The following is a 20369-nucleotide window of genomic DNA, read 5'->3' on the forward strand; positions in this document are numbered from 1 at the left end:
TATTCCCTCCTAACATTTTAATAAGTGGAGAATAAGGGTTTGGTTGAGTGATTAATGTATCTATAAATTAAAATGAATGTATTTTGCTTATTTTATTCATGTTAAATAAGGAATTCTCAAATGTTATCTTTGGATAAGTACGAGTAATGTGAGTGCATCATGCTGACATTCCCAGAACCTGTGCTGTCCTTGGAGGTTCTGTTGATAGATACAGGTCTGCAGAGAAGAGTGCCAGAGATGTCAATACAGCAGGACATATGCAGGCATTTTCAGGATTTTGTCTGAACACTAGTTGCAAACGCTTGGTTTTGTTTATTATAACTGAGTGTTCAGAAAAGTGTTAGACTAATAATTAAATTATAATGACTTTGATCTAGGATTCATAGTTACTTTGCCTATCAAAGAACATTGCACCATTCAGAGCTTGAACTAATAGGAATTCATAGGAATTCATTGTGACCTAGGTAAGAGTAGACCCAGGTAACTACTCTGCTTTTTACTTTTCTCTCTCTTAATACAAAATTAATTTCATCTTGATGTGATGAAAAACTACTTATGGAGAAGCTAATTGTTGATTAACTTCCATATTCACAGTTAAAATGTCAAGAAATAGATATGTGTGCTTTATGATTTCCAAATTATCTCACCTTTCTTTTTACTTTTAGTTGCCAGTTTCAGATGATGTTATGTACCAGCTTGGCTGTCACAATATATTAAAGATTTTATTATTTAACGGAGTTTGACAAAGAAAATGAATATAGTATTATGATAGGATATAAGAATAGTGATGCTGAGTGGTACCACAGAATCCTTTCTTGAGCAGTGGTGAGCAATGGATGCTGAGGCTGAGAACAGGAGAGGATAATGTGATGTTTCCACAGAAATACTTTCTCCTTCTCCAGCAGTTATCCTTATGGATATCTATTGATACCACACAACTCTATAAAGACAGTTATAGGGACTTAAAGGCATTAATTTCAAATATCTATATCTGTTGTACAGTTGGTTTCACTGGACAAATTAGACATAGCTCTGTGCCATTACCTTTTCTGCAACTGCCTAATGGCCACCTCCATCTGGAGCAGGGTGTTTGTGAATTCAAAAGAAATAATGACTGAAAAATATTGAACAGTGTATCTCAGAAGGTAACCAGAACGTATGACAAAAGTATAAAACAATGAAATGTTATTCAGAAGCTGGAATAGTAGTGTTGCACATAACAATAACTAGACAGTATTCAACTTAAACTGAAAACTTGCAAAACAAAAATTACAAACTTCATGCAAGACTGTGACTGCTGTGAAATGTGACGATGAAGTGCACACCACAAGTCAAGGACTTACTGAAGTTTATACAGAGGTGGCACATACAATTCACAAAAATACCGAGTTCTAACAGTTAAGGCTCAGGTTTCTGCACCTCAAGGGTTATGTTCAGTTTGGGACTCTCACCACAGGACAATGAGGCGCTGGAGCATGTCCAGAGAAGGAGGGTGTAGCCAGGTGGAGCTCGGCCTCTTCTTCCAGACAACAAGCACCAGGACAAGAGGAAATGGGCCTCAAGTTGCTCCAGGAGAGATTTAGATTGTGTATCAGGAAAATTTCCTTCACCAAAATGGTTGGCAGGTACTGGAACAGGCTGCCAAAGGAAGTGGTAGAGTCATCATCCCTGAAGGTATTTAAAAAAGGTTTAGATGTGGTACTTGGAGACATGGTTTCATGAGGAACTTGGCAATGCTGGGTTAAGGTAGGATTTTGATCTTAGAAGTATTTTCCAGTTGAAAAGTTTCTCTGATTCTTCTGCAGAAGGGTTAAATGGCACACTTTAGAAGTTATGCCAACACACACTGAGTCTCTGACGGAAAACCACGGAGCATCTGTGTGCTTTTGGACTTTTTGCATCTTTTTTTCTTTGTTTCTTTGGAACATTTGATATTGGCTGTGCAAAGACACCAGATTAGACAAGACATAAGAGTCTGTTTCTGCCTTTTTGTCTTGAACTGTTATGATTACAGGCAGTTTGACACCAGGCCTGCAATACATTATGGCCTGAAATCGCTCCCACTTGAAGAATCTGGGGCTGTTGCCATTTAAGAGAGCAGCAGGACGCACGGGCGAAGCTTCAGACCTCGCAGCACAGCGCGTCTGGAAGGAGGGACCGCAACACCTTTTTGTGCTGACGCTGCACTTGGTTCACGTCAGCCTGAGAACAACCGCGGTGCTCGCCTACCCTGCCTGATATTTCATCTTCTTTTTGACAACAAAAAAGCCAAAAAAACCCTCCACAGCAGGCACAGTACGCACGGGAGCTCACCCGTGACCGAGCCCCGCAGCTCCCCCGCCCGCCCTCTCTCCCTCCCCGCGTTCCCGTGACCGGCTTTCCTCCCGAGTCCCCTCCCATGTCCCGCCCCGCGGGCGAGGAGCCGGCCCCGGGCTCCATCCCCGCGCTGTCCCCGCCGCCCGCCGGCGCCGCTCCGTCGCTGTGCGGCTGCGGGAAGCGCCGCCCGCCCGCACCGGCGTCCCGCGGCCCCGAGCGGCTCGGGGGCAGCTTTACAGAGCCGGCCCCGGCGTATATAACATGTCTGATTACCTATAGAGAGAGATGTGTGTAAAAGGGTACTCATGCTGACCTCATAATGAGAAGCGAGCCAATTCCCGCTCGCAAAGGGAATGTGTTATGTGCAGGCACGCCGTGCTCCTGCGCTGGCTGTGACAGAGCCCGGCGGGGTGCGAAGGTGCCCGACCTCCCCAAGAGAAGGGAGTGGCCCGGTGGTCCCCGGGTTCCGCGCCGAGCTGCTCACCTGCAAGAACAGACCATGCCCAGGCCCTGCCGAGGCTCCCGCGGCAGCACGCTAGATCCCAAGGAGGAATGCTTTACAGGTAGGTTTGGTTAGCTATTGTCTTTTGCATGCCTCTTGTGTTCCCCCGGTTTTTTTTGGGAATGGGATAAACACAAAGAATGTGTCGGTTGGTAACAGTGCAGTGTGTAATGCAAAACAAGAGCTTGGCTGGCTGTGCTGTTTTATTACATTGTTTTTATTGGTAATCTGTCGGAAATCTCCAATTCATATTTTACTCGAGGAAAGGACACTACCAAATGTGTGTATGTGGACTCTCTATGTTACTGACAGTGTTAACTCCCCCGCCACTCGAGCTTTCTGTAGCTTTCCTAAGTGCTGTGCCTGACAATGGGTGGGAATAGCATTGGCATTCCTGGCCATACCTGGAAGCAACACTCGTTTTCCTGGACATTCATGCCCTGACGTGCCCTGCACCTTGAGAGCAAAACTGTCCTGCCCTAGCTCCTCAGACTGATGCCTGTCTGCAGAAGTGGACAGCAAAATCCCCTATTTAGGTAGTGAGGAGAGCCATGAATTAAGAGCATTTATCAGTATCATTAGAAACCGATGAGGATGCATAACGAAAACAAGTGCTAATATAAAGGATTTTTTGTAGACAATTCCATCAACCATTGTTTACTACAGGGGTTGATGAATGAACCGAAATTACCAAGAGGACTTTCAAGGGATAAGCCTGATGTTATGACTGATACATTTTAGAGAGGTTGGGCTAATTTGTCAGTTGACCAGCCTTTCAGTTTTTGCTTAATATTGAGCACACAGTCCAGCTTACTCACTGAAATTTATGGATGTGTGAGTGTTGGTGGATCATGACCTCATTACCTGTACAGTTCAATTTCTGCACAAACCCCCTGAGGATTACTTCTGTAGGGATTTATGAAATTTAAATTTGTACAATGCCCTGAAAAGGGTAACAGTTTTTATGCCTACGAATTTTATTGCCCTTGCATTGGGTATTTTACCGGCTTTTACAATAGATTAAAAATTCTAAGCAGTGGGATGTTTCAGTGTTTCTAAAATAATTTTTGGTTACACTTTTTGGCACAGTCCTGCTGGTCTACTGACACAGTTACTTCTGAGCTTGCAGCACTGCTAAAATAACACTCCAATATGAGACTCTCAAAAATACTTTCTTCACTCTAATGTTTGAAATAAAGCCAACTGGGTTACATTTCTCTCAGAAATTATGTTACAATGTTGCTGAGATAGGGTAGTTTTTATTGCTATTTTAATGCCTGTTTATGTTATACCCAGATAAAAGATGAGAAGTGTGCTCTACAGAGGTGAGTGGGTGTGACATATGCTGTATCTATAAACACTTCCACAGGCTGTCACCTGAATTTCCATGGCTAAAGAGAAGTATTTTAAATTTTAAATCTCATCTCTCACATGGCATGCAATGAACCACAGTGGGAGCTAGGGGCATTAGATGGAATTTTTTTGATAGAAGAACCCTTTCCACCCTAATCCCTATCTGCGCTTAGAATCTGTAGCATTGAGAAGAGTGACTTAGGAGAGGATGAACATGTCTTAAAATGTTAAGAGTCTGATTATGCAGGACTGTGCCCTCATGAAGAATCCTTGCTCTCATAACTGCTGCCACTGATGACAGGGAAATTATTTATGTGGGTTATGAACTATTTCTATAACAAAGAGTGTGCAATATTGGAGTCCCAAAAATGTAGCAAAGCTGTCCTAGGAAAAATTCCTTCAGGAGTTTTATTTTGCAAATTGTCAGTTAGATGAACTGTATTCTTTCTGAGTGCAGTGAAACAGAAACTCCCTTCTTTGATGATATACTCTGTGCTGATCCAGACAGGGAGGTGTGAAGTTATTTATTGGTTTCCCTAAACTGTATTTACAGGATGCTGTGTGAATCCAATATAAGCAATGTGCCCTTCATATTTACTACAAGGTGTTTGAAGAGAGCCCAGTGCTGTGTCCAGCAGTCTCTTCGTGGGCCACTGAAGTACAATTGCTCCTGCAGCAAGGACAGCCAGTGGCCAAATATCAGTGATAAATGTTTAAATTCTCTAGAAATAAAATTCAAAACAATGGGTGGTCCCTTTTTTTTCTAATAATAAAAAACTGTCAAGGTTTCATCTCAAGAGTTTTGAAGTACTTTATTTTAACCATACTCAAAATATTTTTTAACTATTTAGAACGTTTACTGTTGAACTTATTTGGAAAATCAGGATTCATGAGGAATTGTTGGAAATTTGTTGATTCACTGACATTCAGAAGAGTATTATAAAAGAAAAATTTCCATTAGCATACAGGTCTGGAACTATGACTAAGATACTGAAGCTGTATGTTGTTGTATAGCAACATGCATCTCTGATACCATTGTGTATGGGAAACTCTCCTGATTAGAATTTAATTTGATTTATTACCTTATTTTTATTTCTTATTTAGTGTTTACAGATTAAATAAAACCCCTTATGTACATATAATAGATGTAGATGGAAATTAAAGCAATCAATCTTGTATTACAATGTCTCTAGCAAAAAAAAAAAAAAAAAATTATGTAAGCTTGCCTGGAAAATCCCCAGTCGTGGTATTAAAACTGATCTTATTTTTTAAGACAGTTGTCTTAGAAAGGATTAAACATGCTTCATAAGAAGAATCAAAAGTATGAAGACTAATAGATGAGACTCTGAAAGTAGGTTTCCAAGGTTTCCAGGCCCACATTTAGAGCTCTACTTAGTGACCTGTTTTTACAAAGGTGCTGCCAGCTGTGTGTGTGAATTCCATAGGAATGCTCACCTGCCCACCACTTCTGGGAACAACCTGTAACTCTGGGTCAGCAATGGGAAATTTCATAAGCCTTTTCTCATAGTCCTTTTAAGTTGATCCATTTTATTAATTTGGTTGCATGAAGTTCAAGGACACCCCCTCATGTCATCTGTTTTAAATATTTAAGTTTTGGCAGAGGAAACCCTGGCTTACATAGAGGGGCCATGGAGGGACTTGAGATGCTGGCTGGCAGCATTGCAGCACTTTCTCTTGGCTGTGAACTGACTCTGTTTGATGTTGTGAACTTCCATGAGTATTTTAAAACCAGAAACTATGGTTCTGTTGTGGGTTTGGCAAATCCTGTTCTTGAATTCTCCTTGAGAGAAGGCAAAAGTTTTTGTTAACTTCCATCTAATTTTAGATGAAAATGGTCCATCACTGGAAATATTGACAGATGTCTTTTGTATCAAAAGCCAGAAACAATATTTAGACATTACCCCAAGCTTAGAGAGTATAGTATTTTGTAAGTTTATCTTGTTTCTTTTTTTCACTATATGTATTTTCTTCTGCCTGTTGCAGTTTTGCGGTCTAAAGTATTGATAGTTTTCTATCTTTTTGCAGCATTTTGAATAAAAATTAGTCATATTATTACAACTCTAGTGCTTCTTGAAGTCACTAATGTACAGACTATCATCTAGCATAGTGAAAATAAATAATTTTATTAAATTCTTTTATGAATTTTATTTGTCAATGTAAATTTCTCAATCCATGTCTCCCACTTAAATGCTAGTCCATTGTTGCTTCTTTTCTTTCACGTATATTGCCACAAAATTTTGACTTAGTGTTTTTTCAAGTAATAGCTTACTTAGCCCATATTCATTAGTGACAAAGTCAAATTTTTTCCATGTGTTTTTTTTCCCTTATTACTTTAGTGACATAAAACTACTTCTGGAGATGTAGCAACTGAAGTCACATTAAATCTGCTTTTCTTCTCAACATCCTCCCAAATTACATGTTCTCATTGAGGTAGTTTAAATGTGAAACAATCAAAATGGCAGTCTTATGTGCAAGAATTTGTTATAATAATAATCAATAGATTCACGAATCAATATATTAATTTCTTTTGGTTAGAGTTCTGTGGGAACCAGCAATCTAAGCTGTAGCATCAAAATAGAGCAGAGTCTCTGCTTCTGTTTTTGCAAATTATAGCAATAACATGCAAAGCTTCCAAAATATGCTGTAGCATATCAGAGCACAGAAACTGGATAATTCAATGTCATAGCCTTATCATTTGATAGGATAAAATTATAAGCTAATTATAAATTGTCATGAAGCATTTGTGTGTTGTGCAATGCTTACTAGGATGCTGTAAAGCAAAAGTTGGATGCAGTTAAAGGTTTTTTAAGTCAATGAAATTATTTGGAACATTATGCAGTTTTCAAGTATCATATTCTATTTGAGAAATATTTTTTTCTGATTAAGAAGGGGATTTCTGTTTGGTTTTGGTTTGTGCCATTATTTTTCTTTTTGTTTGTTTTATTTATTTAATGTTATGGTATGTTGACCCTGGCTTAATGCTAGGTGTTACCAAAACCACACTTTCACTCCCTCAGCTGGACTGGGGAGAGAAAATTATGGAAGGCTTATGAGTTAAGGACAGGGAGAGAACACTCAGCAATTACCATCAGAGGAAAAAGAGGGGAAGTAAATTTAGTATAATACCAGTCAAATTAGAATTAGAATATGCTAGTGAGAACTTAACCCAATTCTTAAAAAAAAAAGTCTTCCCACCCTTCACAGCCTTAGCTTCACTCCCTCCTTTCTCTGCCTCCTCTCACTGGGCAGGTGCATGGGCGATGGCGGCTATGGTCAGCTCTGTCACACGTTGTCTCTGCCACTGCTTCCTTGTCACAGGAGGGACTCCTCACACTCTTCCCCTGCTCTGGGATCATTCCCACAGAAGACAGTCCTCCATGAACTTCTATGGCTTGAGTCCCTTCCATAGGCTGTCATTTTCCATGAATTCATCCCATATGGGCCTACAGTGGGGTCACAGCTCCTGCCAGGGAACCTGCTCCATCATGGGCTGCTCTCTGCACAGGCCACAGCTCCTGCCAGGAACCTGCTCCAGTGAGGGGCTGCTCTCTGCACAGGCCACAGCTCCTGCCAGGAGCCTGCTCCAGTGAGGGGCTGCTCTCTGCACAGGCCACAGCTCCTGCCAGGAGCCTGCTCCAGTGGGGGGCTGCTCTCTGCACAGGCCACAGCTCCTGCCAGGAGCCTGCTCCAGCACGGGCTTCCCATGGGGTCCCAGCCTCCTTCAGGCACACCCAGCTGCTCTGCTGTGGCTCCTCCAGGGGCTGCAGGGGAATCTCTGCTCCCCCCTGGGCCTGCAGGGCCTGCCGGGGCACAGCTGCCTCACTATCCATGTTCTCTCTCTATTCCTTCACTGACCTTGCTGTGTGCAGAGCTATTCCTCTCTCGCATTCTCACTCCTCTCACAGCTGCAATTGTCCTTGTGCAGTACTTTTTTGCCCTTCTAAATTCATTTTCCCAGAGATGCTGCCACTGCTGGGCTCAGCCTTGCCAAGCAACTGGTCAACCTTTACTTTAAAAAATGTGTAAGTTTTTGCTATGGATATGAATTAATGAATTTTCAGTCTTCTGGTCAGTTTGTTAATGATGAAGATGCAACAGATTTAATTTTTAAAAATTGAAAGCATAAAAATTAACTGTTTCAACATCAGAAATAAAAAGTATTGAGATCACAAGTCCTATCTTACCTTCTGAAAGATTTGAGGGAATTTTTTTGCATTTCTTTGAGAGGAACAGAGAAACAGTACTGTCACCACTTTTGGCATAATTTCAGGTGTAGTACTGCCTGAAAATTAGAAACAGATAGGTGCTTATATTCTCTCCACTGTGTACTTAGCCCTCAAAGGTTATGGATCATTTATCTGTGTTTAGGGTAGTATGGAACAAAATTTTCAAAATCATCAGCGTCCCACTTATTTTTTAATGTGTGTATTTTGTGAAGTCTCAATAGCTTTGGAACAGGCAATAGCAATGGAAGTGGAGAGTGGAATGTCGCAGCAAAGACAGAGAGACTCTTACATCTCGTGGACAATGCTGGCTTTTAGGATAGAAGCAAATCTGGTGAAAGCGATTTTACATTATTTCTTGTATGTTATTCTGGCTAGTGCTCCTAAGGCCTCAGGCAGCATTTACTTTTTCCCAGAATGCTCTTTGAAATGGAATGCAGTCTCCATCCTGCAGCCTGGGCACCTTCCATGTCAGGTAGCTCAGGTGCGAGCACATTTGATAGGGCTTCTGTGCAAGACAGGAGGCTGGAGCTGGGACACCATCCAGGTGAGATCTCAGACCAATGCATCTTTCTAATGCATCTTCCAGGCAAGGGCCTATTTTGGTCTTTGAATACAGCAAACATTTTATTCTGATTCAGCAGCTTCAGGGGAGCTGTAGCAAGGGAGAGAGAGCCCAGTCTGTGGTGATTATTCATGTGCAGACAGGTTCTGTGTCTGGACTCTTGGCTGAGGCTGGTGGATTATTCCAGTCCCTGCAGCCAGAGGCAGCTCATTTGGCATTACTTTCTGGTAACTTTTCCAACAACCTCTTTTATCCACAAGTGTCAAGCTACCGAGGACTGGAGCGGCCCGGTCTGAAGCAGGCACTAGCCAGCCCATGTCTGTCTGTGTCCTGGTGGTGCTGATGAGGGCGAATGGCTCCAGCCCACCCATTCCTGTTCCTCTGTGTGCATTTGCTGTGCCTGGCCTTGGGGGCTGCTCCCTGTTCCTGTGGCTGAGTCTGGCACTTCTCTTGCAGCCAGCACAGCCACCCTGCCAGAGGCAGACTCAGAGCAGGGAATGAAGGGGAGAAATGCAGAGGGACAGACCAGTGTTAAAATTACCACATCAACATCACTGTGGTAACTCCTTGATGGCCTTGTGTTACATCCACAAGAAGTTCTGGGTGTTTTTTTCTGTGGAGATCAGCTGCAGATGTGTTGTGCCTGAATATCTGAGAAGCTGAAAATGTAAGTGGAAATTTATGCTTAGGATAAATATATATATAACACAAATATATTTTTAAAACTCCGTTATGAACAGCCTGATTGAGGAGTGAAGATCTTACTGATGAGCTTTGTAGAGTATGCTTCAGGAATTACAAAAAGGTTTTCTTGATTGGAGTAGAAGCATTATAGAACTGTACAAACTATAAATAACTGTGGCAGCCTCAGCAACCTCTGACTTAATCTACAGGCAGCTCTTTGGCTCAAGAGCAGTAGCTGGGATATATTCTTTATATTTACTGCAATATTAAAATACGGATATTTATCTTTGAAGGGTACCATTATGCCGTAGCTTCATGTATTTCTGTTGGTAATTAAGCAGTTATGGTTTTTTTCTTCTTTTGGGTTTTAAAATATTATTGGAATCTTCTCACTATTTCAAATGTAGTGGGCTTTCTTAATTCCTTCAAATCCCCTACAGCCTTTTAGGTCTAGGAAAAGTTAATTCTGTCAGAGAAAGTCAATTGCTTCTTCACAGCAGTTCACTCTTTGCTAATTCCGTTCTTTGGAGCAAAAACACATCTTTAAAAATAGTGCAAGCTTCTGAGCTTGAGGATTACTGAGAAGAGTATGAAGGTTTCTGCAGTTACTCTTTACTTTTCGTATTTTTCCTTAATTCAACAAGAATGCCAGTTTGGGGTTTTTTGTTTGTTTTTAAGGGGACAGAAAAAAGCCTATTCTCTTCAAAAAAATCATATTTAAGTGAAATACTATTGTTCATGTGTGCCACTCCCCTCTAGTGAATAGAAGTGGAATTGCTTCGTGTTGTGCCATGTCATTGACCCCCTAGCTGCAACCAGATCATGGACTTTTTCTTCAACTTTCAATGACAGAGAGTTATCTTTATTTCAGTGGAACAATGTGAACTTTTTTCTGCTTTTTCTATTTAGTAAGAAATAGGCTTTCATTGCAAAGCATGCTAAATTTGTTAAATCCTGTCCTTTGCACACACACAATGCCCAAGTAAAAATAATAAAATTAACTTTAACAACAGCAAAACTGTAGTAGTTTTTCCTCTGTCTGTATATCCCTGGGTTTGAGTGAAATTTTCATGCTCCTTGCCCCTTTTTGCATACATGAAGCATTTATTTTAACAATGTTTACTTTTTCCTTGATAGTTGAATAAATTTTTGGTATAGTAATCTTAACTCTTCCATGATAGGTTGATGTTTGCATTATTAAACCTTTGAGTAATTGATACCAAAGCTCGAGTTGTTTGGTCACAGATAGGTGTGTAGTTCTAGGTAAAAATATCTATCCACATATTTTCACTTGGATATTTTTGTTAAAGAGGTAACAGAGGAAAAGAGTTTTACAAAAATGTTGTGTATGTAATAAGTATTCTGTCAAATGTCAGCTAACAAGGCACCAAGTGTGAGATTTCTCTGGCCAGAGGCCAGTGAAATAGCTCAGCAGTCACCCTAGTCTGAACTCTGTACTTATCAGCCCTGGAGAGAAATACATGCATTTAGCTTTCCATTTGTCATCGAAAGTACACAGCTAAAATATGCTCATAGCCAGAAGCTGATTGTTTCTGTTTACTGCACATGACAGATGTATCAAGCTAGAATGACATGAATCCTGTATGGGGTGGTCTTTAAAAAAAGATCTGTTTGTGTCTGCTTTTTTGCCCCTTAATTGTGTCCTTAATTCATATAATACATGTGTCATTAATTCATATAATAAATGTGTCATTAATCAGTAGTGCTGGTGAAAACAGCTTTTCCTTTTACACTGACAACCAAATTTAGTCCATTAGAGTTGCACTGGCTGTGAAGGCCACAAGCCTAACAAAGTAAACAGCCTGAAGAAGTTGTATGAGATGTAGAAGTAGTGAACCCTAAATCAACATAAACTCTGATGTGAGGCATATGCAAGCAGAAAAATATTTCATAGAAAAAAAGAGTATAGATCCAATATATTTAGTTATGTCTAAGAGATGCAGAGGTATGCTGAGACTAAAATTTGCTCTATAGAGTTCCATATGTTTATTTAGCATACACACTCATGAAAACTGACCCTAGATATCCCCCTTCCTGAAGCTTAAAGAGCAAAATGTATGAATGTAGCTGAAAGTGTAACACATTCTCTTGTTTTCCTTCCTTTAGGATAGTGTACATTTCACATCTTTGCTCTTTTCTGCTACGCAAAGATGAAGTTCACCCTTGTTCTTAAAGGATGGCAGATGTTTCTTTAAAGGTTAAAACACTTTTTTTTTTTTTAAGATAAATATTAAAAATATGAGGCCAAATCCCATGGCATATAGTTAGGCAAAACTCATACTCAGATTTGGGGATTTTAGTTTTTCTTTTCTTAATGTACTGTACTGTATATCACTGCATCTCTTTAGTTTCTTCCTTTGTAACAAAAGGATAAATTCCTGTTTGTTATTGCACAGCATTTTCAAAGCTCTAATTTATAAATACTATTATGGAATTGTTATTGAAAACTATCTCTTCTCTTTTCCAGAGAAATCAGTGCTTGCCCAGCCAACATTTGTTTTTGAGAAGAAGGATCGTTCTTTGAAGGTAAAAAGCCTTTTTTTCCTCCCTTTTTCATTATTGATAAAAATTGGTAAGAAATAATGATTCTGTAGACAATTATCCTGGCAGCAGTATAAGATTTTAGCCCTGCTTAACAATTGTAATAAATGGTCTGAAAATAGAACAAGGAGGAATAGAAAACAGAAACAAGACTTAATGCATATATGCTGGACTGTTATACTTTGTGTCTCTGTCTAGAAAATGATTGTTCTATTTCACTGACCTTTCCATGCTTATTTTTTTTTCCAGCGGCCTGCAGAAGACCCAGTTTGCAAAGCTGAAAATGGTAATCAGCACCTCACTGAAACAGCATAATATAACCGAGTTATTCATAGGTCTGCCTATTTCCTGTGAAAACAGTGTTTGCACTCTTTCTAGGAGCAGGGGCAAATACCAGTTACCAGACTAAGATGTTGTGGGTTGTAGAGCCACCTACTCTGTCCTAATATACATGTCCCTGTCTTCCCTCAAGTTCTTCCATCTTACCTCTCATATTTACCAGAAAGACAAGCTCCAGAAGCCATGAAAATTGACCAAGTGTATTCAGCTGTATGAACTCCTAACTGTCTTTTTGTTTGCTTGGGTAATGTTATAATGTAGCTCCTCATTCTGAATGTTTTGTGAGCCCATGGGCTATGAACTAATTCAAAGCGCTTGCTTTGGGTTCCCTGAACTTAACAGAAATAAAGATTCCCCAGGGCTTTGTGACAGGTGTTGACTTAGATTCCAAAGCCCTCCTGCTCTTAGGTATTGCCTTAAAGCTGTTCTCTAAGTCCCTCCTAGAATTTATTTTGTTCAGGTTTTAATTCAGTATTATAACATGGTGCTGATGCCTCCTGCCAATTACATTATATTTTCTTTTCTCTAGATTTCATTAGTTGCTCCAGAAAACGTGCAAGATCATCATCTTTGACTTTCCAGAAGTCTGACTCTCAGTCTAACACTGGTATGACATTTACCTCCAGTCATGTTTTGATTGGAGTTCTGTATTCTCATCTGGCAATGAAAAGAATGAATTCTCCTACCTAAGACGTGTTTCTGCATTGTAAGCATGCTGCAAGTCATGAAAATTTAAACATTGATACTTGCTGGTAGTTTCCAATGAACACGTTTTTAATTAAAAATGCATTATTTTTTCCATACTTACATAATATTACATAAAGTAGTGAAAAATCCATAAATTTAATATAATTTTTCTGAATTGCTCACACAGTTAAGGGAGGATGAGGTCAGGAAAGGAATTATATCCCTGGCTTCTGGAAGAGATCACTGTTCCGTGGGCAATCCTTTAAGATGTGATAGTTTCCAGAAGGGCCCTCCTGCCCTCCAGCCATGAGCTGACTGGGACGGCTCATTAAGGACTGTGCATTGTTTCCATGAAAATGAACACCAGTCCCTGAGGCTACTGTGCAGGAGGACTCATCTGTTTTACACAATCTGGATTTAACATATGGATGGCACCAAAAAGTACTTCTGAATTCAGGCATTAATATATGTACAGTGTGGGGTTTTTTTTTAATCACATCTAAATGTACCCAAGAGGACTTAAGCTAAGTTCGGTTTACTCTGAAAGTTAAACTAGAATAGATATGTGAGAAATTTTAGGGCATGTCTATTCCAAAAAATAAAGGAGAGTGCAGGAGGAAGCTGGAGCGTTTCCCTCTGACTGCCCACACTGTTTAAGGGATAGGTCACTGTCTGGTTCTGTTTTGAACCTGGCAGTCTCCAGGAGCTGATGCAGAGAGCGTTAGCTGCGTGCCTGAGCCAGGCTGTGCTCCTTGGCCTCAGAGACATCCTGGGGTCAGCAGCATAGACATAACCTAACAATCTGCTTCAGAAAGATGGTGGGTAGCAGACAACAATTTATTCTACTGTCAGTGAAAGCATGACATCAGCCTGGCTAACCCTAAAACTTTTCTTTTTTATTCTCCAAACAAGTGATAATTTATTCTCTTATTCTTTTAGATACAGCTCTCACACAGCAAAGAGGGAGATCATCTTCATTTAACATCCTTCCTACTTTCCCTCCCTCCCAGGCAGGTAAATGAAAATAAATATTTATGTAGAAAAGCAAGTATTAGGCAAAATAAAGATGTGTGCAGAAATGCTTTTCCTGCAAGAAAAGCTGAAGTGTGTTGGACTAATCTGATATTTAGATGGCAGAAATGATTGTTTTATAAGGAGGACAGGTATTTCAATAGAAGATAAGTTTCTTTTTCATAGTTGGGGAGTCCTCTGGGGCAGGGGTGGAATCTTTGAATAATTTAAAAGCGTGCATTTACAGAATGTGATACAAATAATACTTAAAAAACCAAAATGAAATGATGGTAATTACGTGAATAGTTTGCTTGCAATATAATGGTGATGGTTTCTACAGGAATATAACTTTCTGTCCTAGGAGTCTGTCTTCCACCTAACCAGGGATCCAGGGAATATCCTCCCTCTCTTAGCACTAACAGGAAAGATGGAGTGGTTTCAAATCCTAGCCTATATCTGTTACCAGAGACAGGTTCTTGACAGAAACTGGCATAGAGGATTTCTAAACAATGTTAAGAGTCCCCAGCATTTTAAGAGCAGCAAAACACACTTTTGCAATGAAAAAGTGGTGATTGTATGTATTGTATCAGTTGTGCCGTTCTACATGACATGGTACATTGCACCCTTAAGGGGAAGGCAGCACCCAAGATTTACAAATCTTGGGTGTTCACAGTGGAAAGGAATGACAGAAGTCAGAGGTTCTGCAAAAGCTTAAAAAGTTTTACTGGTAAATTACACGCTAAGCATGAAAACTGGTGTAAGTCATGATCTCTTATTGTAACCACGTGATGGGTTGTGGATGAAGGGTTAAGGTGAAAGGGAAGAGAGAGAATTAAAGAGGATTAAAGAGGAGAAGAGAGAAAGCAAGAAAGAGAGAAAGAGAGATTATCAGTCCTGGTTCCAGTATCAGCACTGGTCTGGCTGAAGGCATGTCCAGGATCCTGAGGCACACACCTGGGCTTCACAGGGTACCTTTATATAGAATGGTTTCTTCACCCTGGAGATGAGTTTCTCTTTTTTTATGCAAATCAGTTCTCATGGGCAGTTCATTCTTTCTGGAAATAGGTCAGAGGCCTTGGGATGGTCTGGATGGCCCTACAGCCCATGCCCACATCTTGGCCTCATTCCTGCTGTGCTGTGTTGTGCTTATGGTTGTCCTGGAAAAGTGCTGCCCTAGCTGTGTAGGTACCCTCTGCAGCCACATCCTGCACTTTCTCACAGTGGGTTACTACCAGAAGTCCTTGGTTGGCTCCACAGCTATTTGGATATCAGTGACATACAAATTATCCCCCTTACCTCCTACGCTTTTACAGCATGGTTGGATGGTTGCCATCACCTTCTCACTGGTGTTTGATATCTTTATTAAAATGGTGAAAGCATCAATAGTGCACTGCCATTGTTCTACTAACTCTCCTCACAGAGCAGGGAAGGGTACATTTATTTGCTATTTATTTATTTCTATGTATTTGGGCCTCACTTAATCATCTTAAAAATGCCCAAAACTTGACCAGATAGCATTCAATGTTTCTACAAAACAGGAACACCAGTTTTAAAAGATGAAGAAAGATTTTCCATTAAAAACTTTCATTAACATCCAAAAGACTATGACATAGCCAAGAAACATCTGGTGTTTTCTTGTGCCAAAGTCTGCCCACCTGTAAAAACTGAGACAGTAACAATTATTTTGGCAATCTTTTCCAGATGAATATGCTGGAATATTGCTCAGGTACTACCAAAAGAGGGAGTGGATACAGAAATATTAATTAATGGTTAAAATTTGGATGTACTCATTATTTCATTGTAAATTCCTTTTCTGTAGTAAAGAAGAATAACATATTCATGACCTCAGCTCTTCTTCAAAGAAATCCTGACATCATCAAAAGTCCAAGAGAAGGTAACTGTCATTGTAATGGTTTTTCACTGTAGCTCCACAAAAATATGAATACAAAAAAGAGCAGCTCTTTTCCATACTGAATGATAGCTAGGTATCTTTATGCAGTTCATAACTTATTGTTTGACAGTGTAAATGTCCTATGAACTCTGGTCTCACCATCTGCTCTGACTACTTATTTCCTGAGTGGACTGAATGTAACCTTCCATAGTGAAATTTCACATTTCACATTTTACTTCGGCTCCTGGAGGAGGCAATGGAGAAACCTTTTGGCATCTGAGGATGAGAATTAAATCTGAAATGCCAGAAGACATATCTAAAACAAAGCAATAAATATAAGTATAAAGATATACTTAAATATATAAATACAAATATATTTTTGTAAGTACAAATAGAATGTTTATGTATATAACACATTACTTTTTTATCCTGATAAGATAACACATTGGTTTCACTTCAGAGTTGTGAAGTGAATTTTAGAAACCATTACAATTTTTCAGAATATGAAGCAAATAAACAACAGTAAATATTATTTTGAAATGTTTTGAAAGTTTCAGTTAAGAGGCAAGACATATAGGTATGAATTAGATGTGAAGAAAAAGTGTATGTTTAAATATTTTGTCTTTGTATTTTGCAAGGATCCTTGTCACCAAGTCAATTGTGGAATGTCATTAGACCTGCCACTTTACAGCCCCCACAAGCCCTGACCTGTCCTGAAATTCCTGTAGTATCTCTAATGACTAAGAAAGAAGCATGTGTTCAGGTAAAAAGAAAAATAATTTTACTGGAACTCAAATTAAGGAAAAAAACCAAACAAACATAAACACTCAAAACAATCAAAACCAAACACCAAACAAACCAGTGCTGTTTTAAAGCAATTAATTAATTACTTAATTATGCAGTTAATTAATCATGCATTAAAGAATGCATTATTTTCAAGATAGTTCCCATGTAAGTTTCAGTGGAATTACTGTATCACTAACATGATATGAAATGTTAAACTCATGCTGACTGTGTTTGAAAAATTATCTCTTCTCTGCAGGCTGTCTTACCTTTCTGATATCAGGTTTCTGCAGGAAAATCACCTTTGGGTGTTTTGGATTTTGTTTATTTCGAAAGTGAGATTTTAGTATTTTAATTGAGGGCACTGATTTAGTACCCAGCTGGAGGAAGCTCTGCCAACTACAACATCTATCATCCATATCTGTATCTGTCTGTGTATCCTTATACCTTAGTGACTCTGGATTCTAGCAGATCTGTTAATAGCAGAAAATATACTAGCTCTAATTATCAATTTGATTTTATTATTCCTAGCTATCTGAAGACAGCTCTTATTCATCCACTGAGAATTCAGTAAATTCCAAAACAGCAATGGGGTCATCTATTACCATGAGTCTTTCCAGCTCTCAAAAAAAACAGTAAGATTTTGTTTATTATGTTTCTACATCATCTTGTCACTTGGCTGGTGGCATGCCCTTTCATCATCCATGTCTAACATGATACTAAGCCCATGCAATCTGCACCCACACAGGCTCTCTGGTGTATGTGTGCAGTGCCAGGATTTGTGTCCATTCATATGAGCTTCATATGCCATAAAAAAATGGACTCCTAACTGCAGTTAATCTCTGTGGGACAGGTGGTTTCTCACTAGCAACCAAGCCAGAAACTATTCTGGTTTGCCGTCTCTCTTCTGACTGCATGTCAGCTGCATCTCAAAAAAAGGGTACGTAGAAACTCAGGAAATTTCATTCTTTTGAGGAATAACCCATATATTTCAGTATATTGGACACAAGAAGCATAAAGGAAAAAGAACAGGATTGATTTGGAATACCAGGTGAAAGCTGCAATTGATGCTCTACTTTCATTCACAAAGCAGAACTTCTGGCACGAGAAGCTATTTGTGGTGACTGTGATAGGCTGGCCTTTTTGTGCAGCACAGACTTCAGAATTTGTGTGAGGAGGCTGATGTCCTTGGAGAAGGATGTTTCCCCATCCTCTTGACACTGTATGTGATGGAAAGAGCCCCATTCTTGGAGATTAATCAGATTCTAACTAAAAGCTTGGAAAACTTGTGTCATACGTGACAGAAATACAGTGCTGGGAAAACACTGGCTTCTGGTCATGTGTTCAGCTTTGCACAAGGTTTTGCTTGGGAAACAGAAAGGGTTCAAGGCCAGCACTGAGAAGAAGCCATACTGGTGCAAAAGTGGGCTATTACCTCTCTCTGAGGGCTGACTTACGAGAACTCTAGGTCTCTGGTTGTCTCATGTATTAATACTGCTTGCTGATCTTGATGAGAGTTTTTAACCTGGAAATTGTGAGCATCAGGAATACACCTGGTATCACTTTTGATGAGAGAAGGACTTTTCAAAATTGCTAGGGCCACAGATAATAGATTTCTAATGCTGCCTAATTCCCTCTCCTACCCAAGGAGAGCATAGAATATGTAAATTGCAAAAAAGTCTGTGCCAGGGCTAAATGGACCACAGATAAAGGTTGTGATGCACAATGCCAGGGTACTGAGGAGGCAAGGGAGTTTAGATGCACGAACAACATAGATTCTTAATTCCTATTAAAAAAAAGAACCATTAGAATCATTAGAGGGCAGACACTTGCTGTGATTTTGGAAGAACTAACCTTTTCTATTACATTTAGTGCTGTTGTGATGCCCTCTGGGGACAACATGCAGCCACAGAGTACACTGGGTTTTTAGGAAAATCTGAATGATGGTAATGCATGTAAGAAAAGCTAAATCAGCTGCTGTTGGTACTTTAAATTTAAATTTATTTACCTTCTGTCAGCTGCATAATATCTAGGAAAAGATTGGTGAGTGATTTTCTCCTGTGAAGTAGAGAAATGCAACACAGTGATTCAGTGCCAACAAGTTAACTTAAAGGTACTTGTGGTATTTCTTTCCCTTGTCTTTTTTTTTTTTTTTTTTCACAAACACCATGCTTGGGGTGTTTGGGCCTCATGAATTCTAGAATATCACAACAGTAGTTCTATCATAATCATGGTAAATGTTGGTTCCTTTGACAGTTTAAAACTAATTTAAATACTACCAGGTGCCTACTGCTATTCTGAGATTGCAGAAGGATATAAGTGCCATTCTTCTGATCCATATTAAGTGACTGATGCTGTAAAATACTTACGTAAAATCTTTCTGGCATTGCTGTTTTCTCATCAATAAGAAGCAAATTACTTTATTAAACTCTGTATACATGCTGAACAGTAAGTGAACATTGCAGCCAGACCTCATTGCTAAGAAAACAACTTTTTAGGTTTGCTTTTAATTTCCAACCAAGGCATAACTGTTGACATTTATTTATAAAATAAAATGCAGAGATTGCTTTGCTCTCTCTCACTTTTGCTCCTCTTCCACATCTTCATCTATCCGTTATATGATTCTGTGGAGAGGTGAGTGAAAATACCTTGTTATCCCCCTGCAGTTGCTGCAGCTGTCCATGTTCCATGAAACCACTAATTTTCATTTCCTGGGCTGACTATAATAATAAACTGCAAAGGACAAAATTCCAGTTTGTCGATTCTGATGAAAAGCTTGGAAAACTTGTGTCACAAGTGACAGAAATACAACAGTGGGAAAATACAGGCTTGCACTCACATCAACTCAACTTTGCACAAGGATTTGCTTATATAACTGAAAGGGTTTGAGGCCAGCACTGGAACTGGCAGCTACTCAGACCTTTTTGGACACTCTGAGAAGGCCAGTACCTGAATCATTCCCCTCATAATCCCATCTGAGTACTTGATCCATATTTCTCCTCCAATTGTTCGTTGTTAGTGATCATTCCCTGATATCAGGGACTGTGTTTTGTATCTCCATGACAAATGCCATCCCTGGGGCAAGAACACTTTGCATCCCTGACGATGCATCCCTGGCAAGAACACTTTGTTCTTGTCATACAGCAACATAAGGCTATTGAGGTTTTAATAACATTTTAAGGCTGGCACTTCCAGTTAACTTTCTCTTAAAAGAGAACTGATTGCATTGATTAATTTTTCTTACATTTCTGAATATAATCAAAACAATTTCCTACATTTTTTCTCGAAATAAGCCTCTAATTCTTGTTGTTTTTTAGCTCTTTTGCGGTGCTGTCCTTAAGCTGCTATTGGAACAGCCTAGAAGTAGCAGTTGAAATGTCAGTATGGAAATTGGTCACATTCCAGTGAATTTTAGTGAAAAATGTGTTTAAG

General features: G+C 39.5%; 1 protein-coding gene across 1 annotated transcript in view; it reads left to right on the forward strand.

Moving 5' to 3' along the window:
- The first annotated feature begins 2635 nt into the window (after positions 1-2635).
- Positions 2636-20369, forward strand: part of RANBP3L (RAN binding protein 3 like) — a 29255-nt gene continuing 11521 nt past the window's right edge. The window contains exons 1-8 of the mRNA XM_058824153.1: positions 2636-2879; positions 12153-12211; positions 12476-12512; positions 13095-13172; positions 14192-14266; positions 16083-16157; positions 16793-16917; positions 17469-17572. Coding sequence (XP_058680136.1) covers positions 2636-2879; positions 12153-12211; positions 12476-12512; positions 13095-13172; positions 14192-14266; positions 16083-16157; positions 16793-16917; positions 17469-17572 — 797 coding nt within the window. The remainder of the gene's footprint in view (positions 2880-12152; positions 12212-12475; positions 12513-13094; positions 13173-14191; positions 14267-16082; positions 16158-16792; positions 16918-17468; positions 17573-20369) is intronic.

Source organism: Ammospiza caudacuta, chromosome Z, assembly GCF_027887145.1.
Source record: "Ammospiza caudacuta isolate bAmmCau1 chromosome Z, bAmmCau1.pri, whole genome shotgun sequence".
In the NCBI taxonomy this organism is placed as follows: Eukaryota; Metazoa; Chordata; class Aves; order Passeriformes; family Passerellidae; genus Ammospiza; species Ammospiza caudacuta.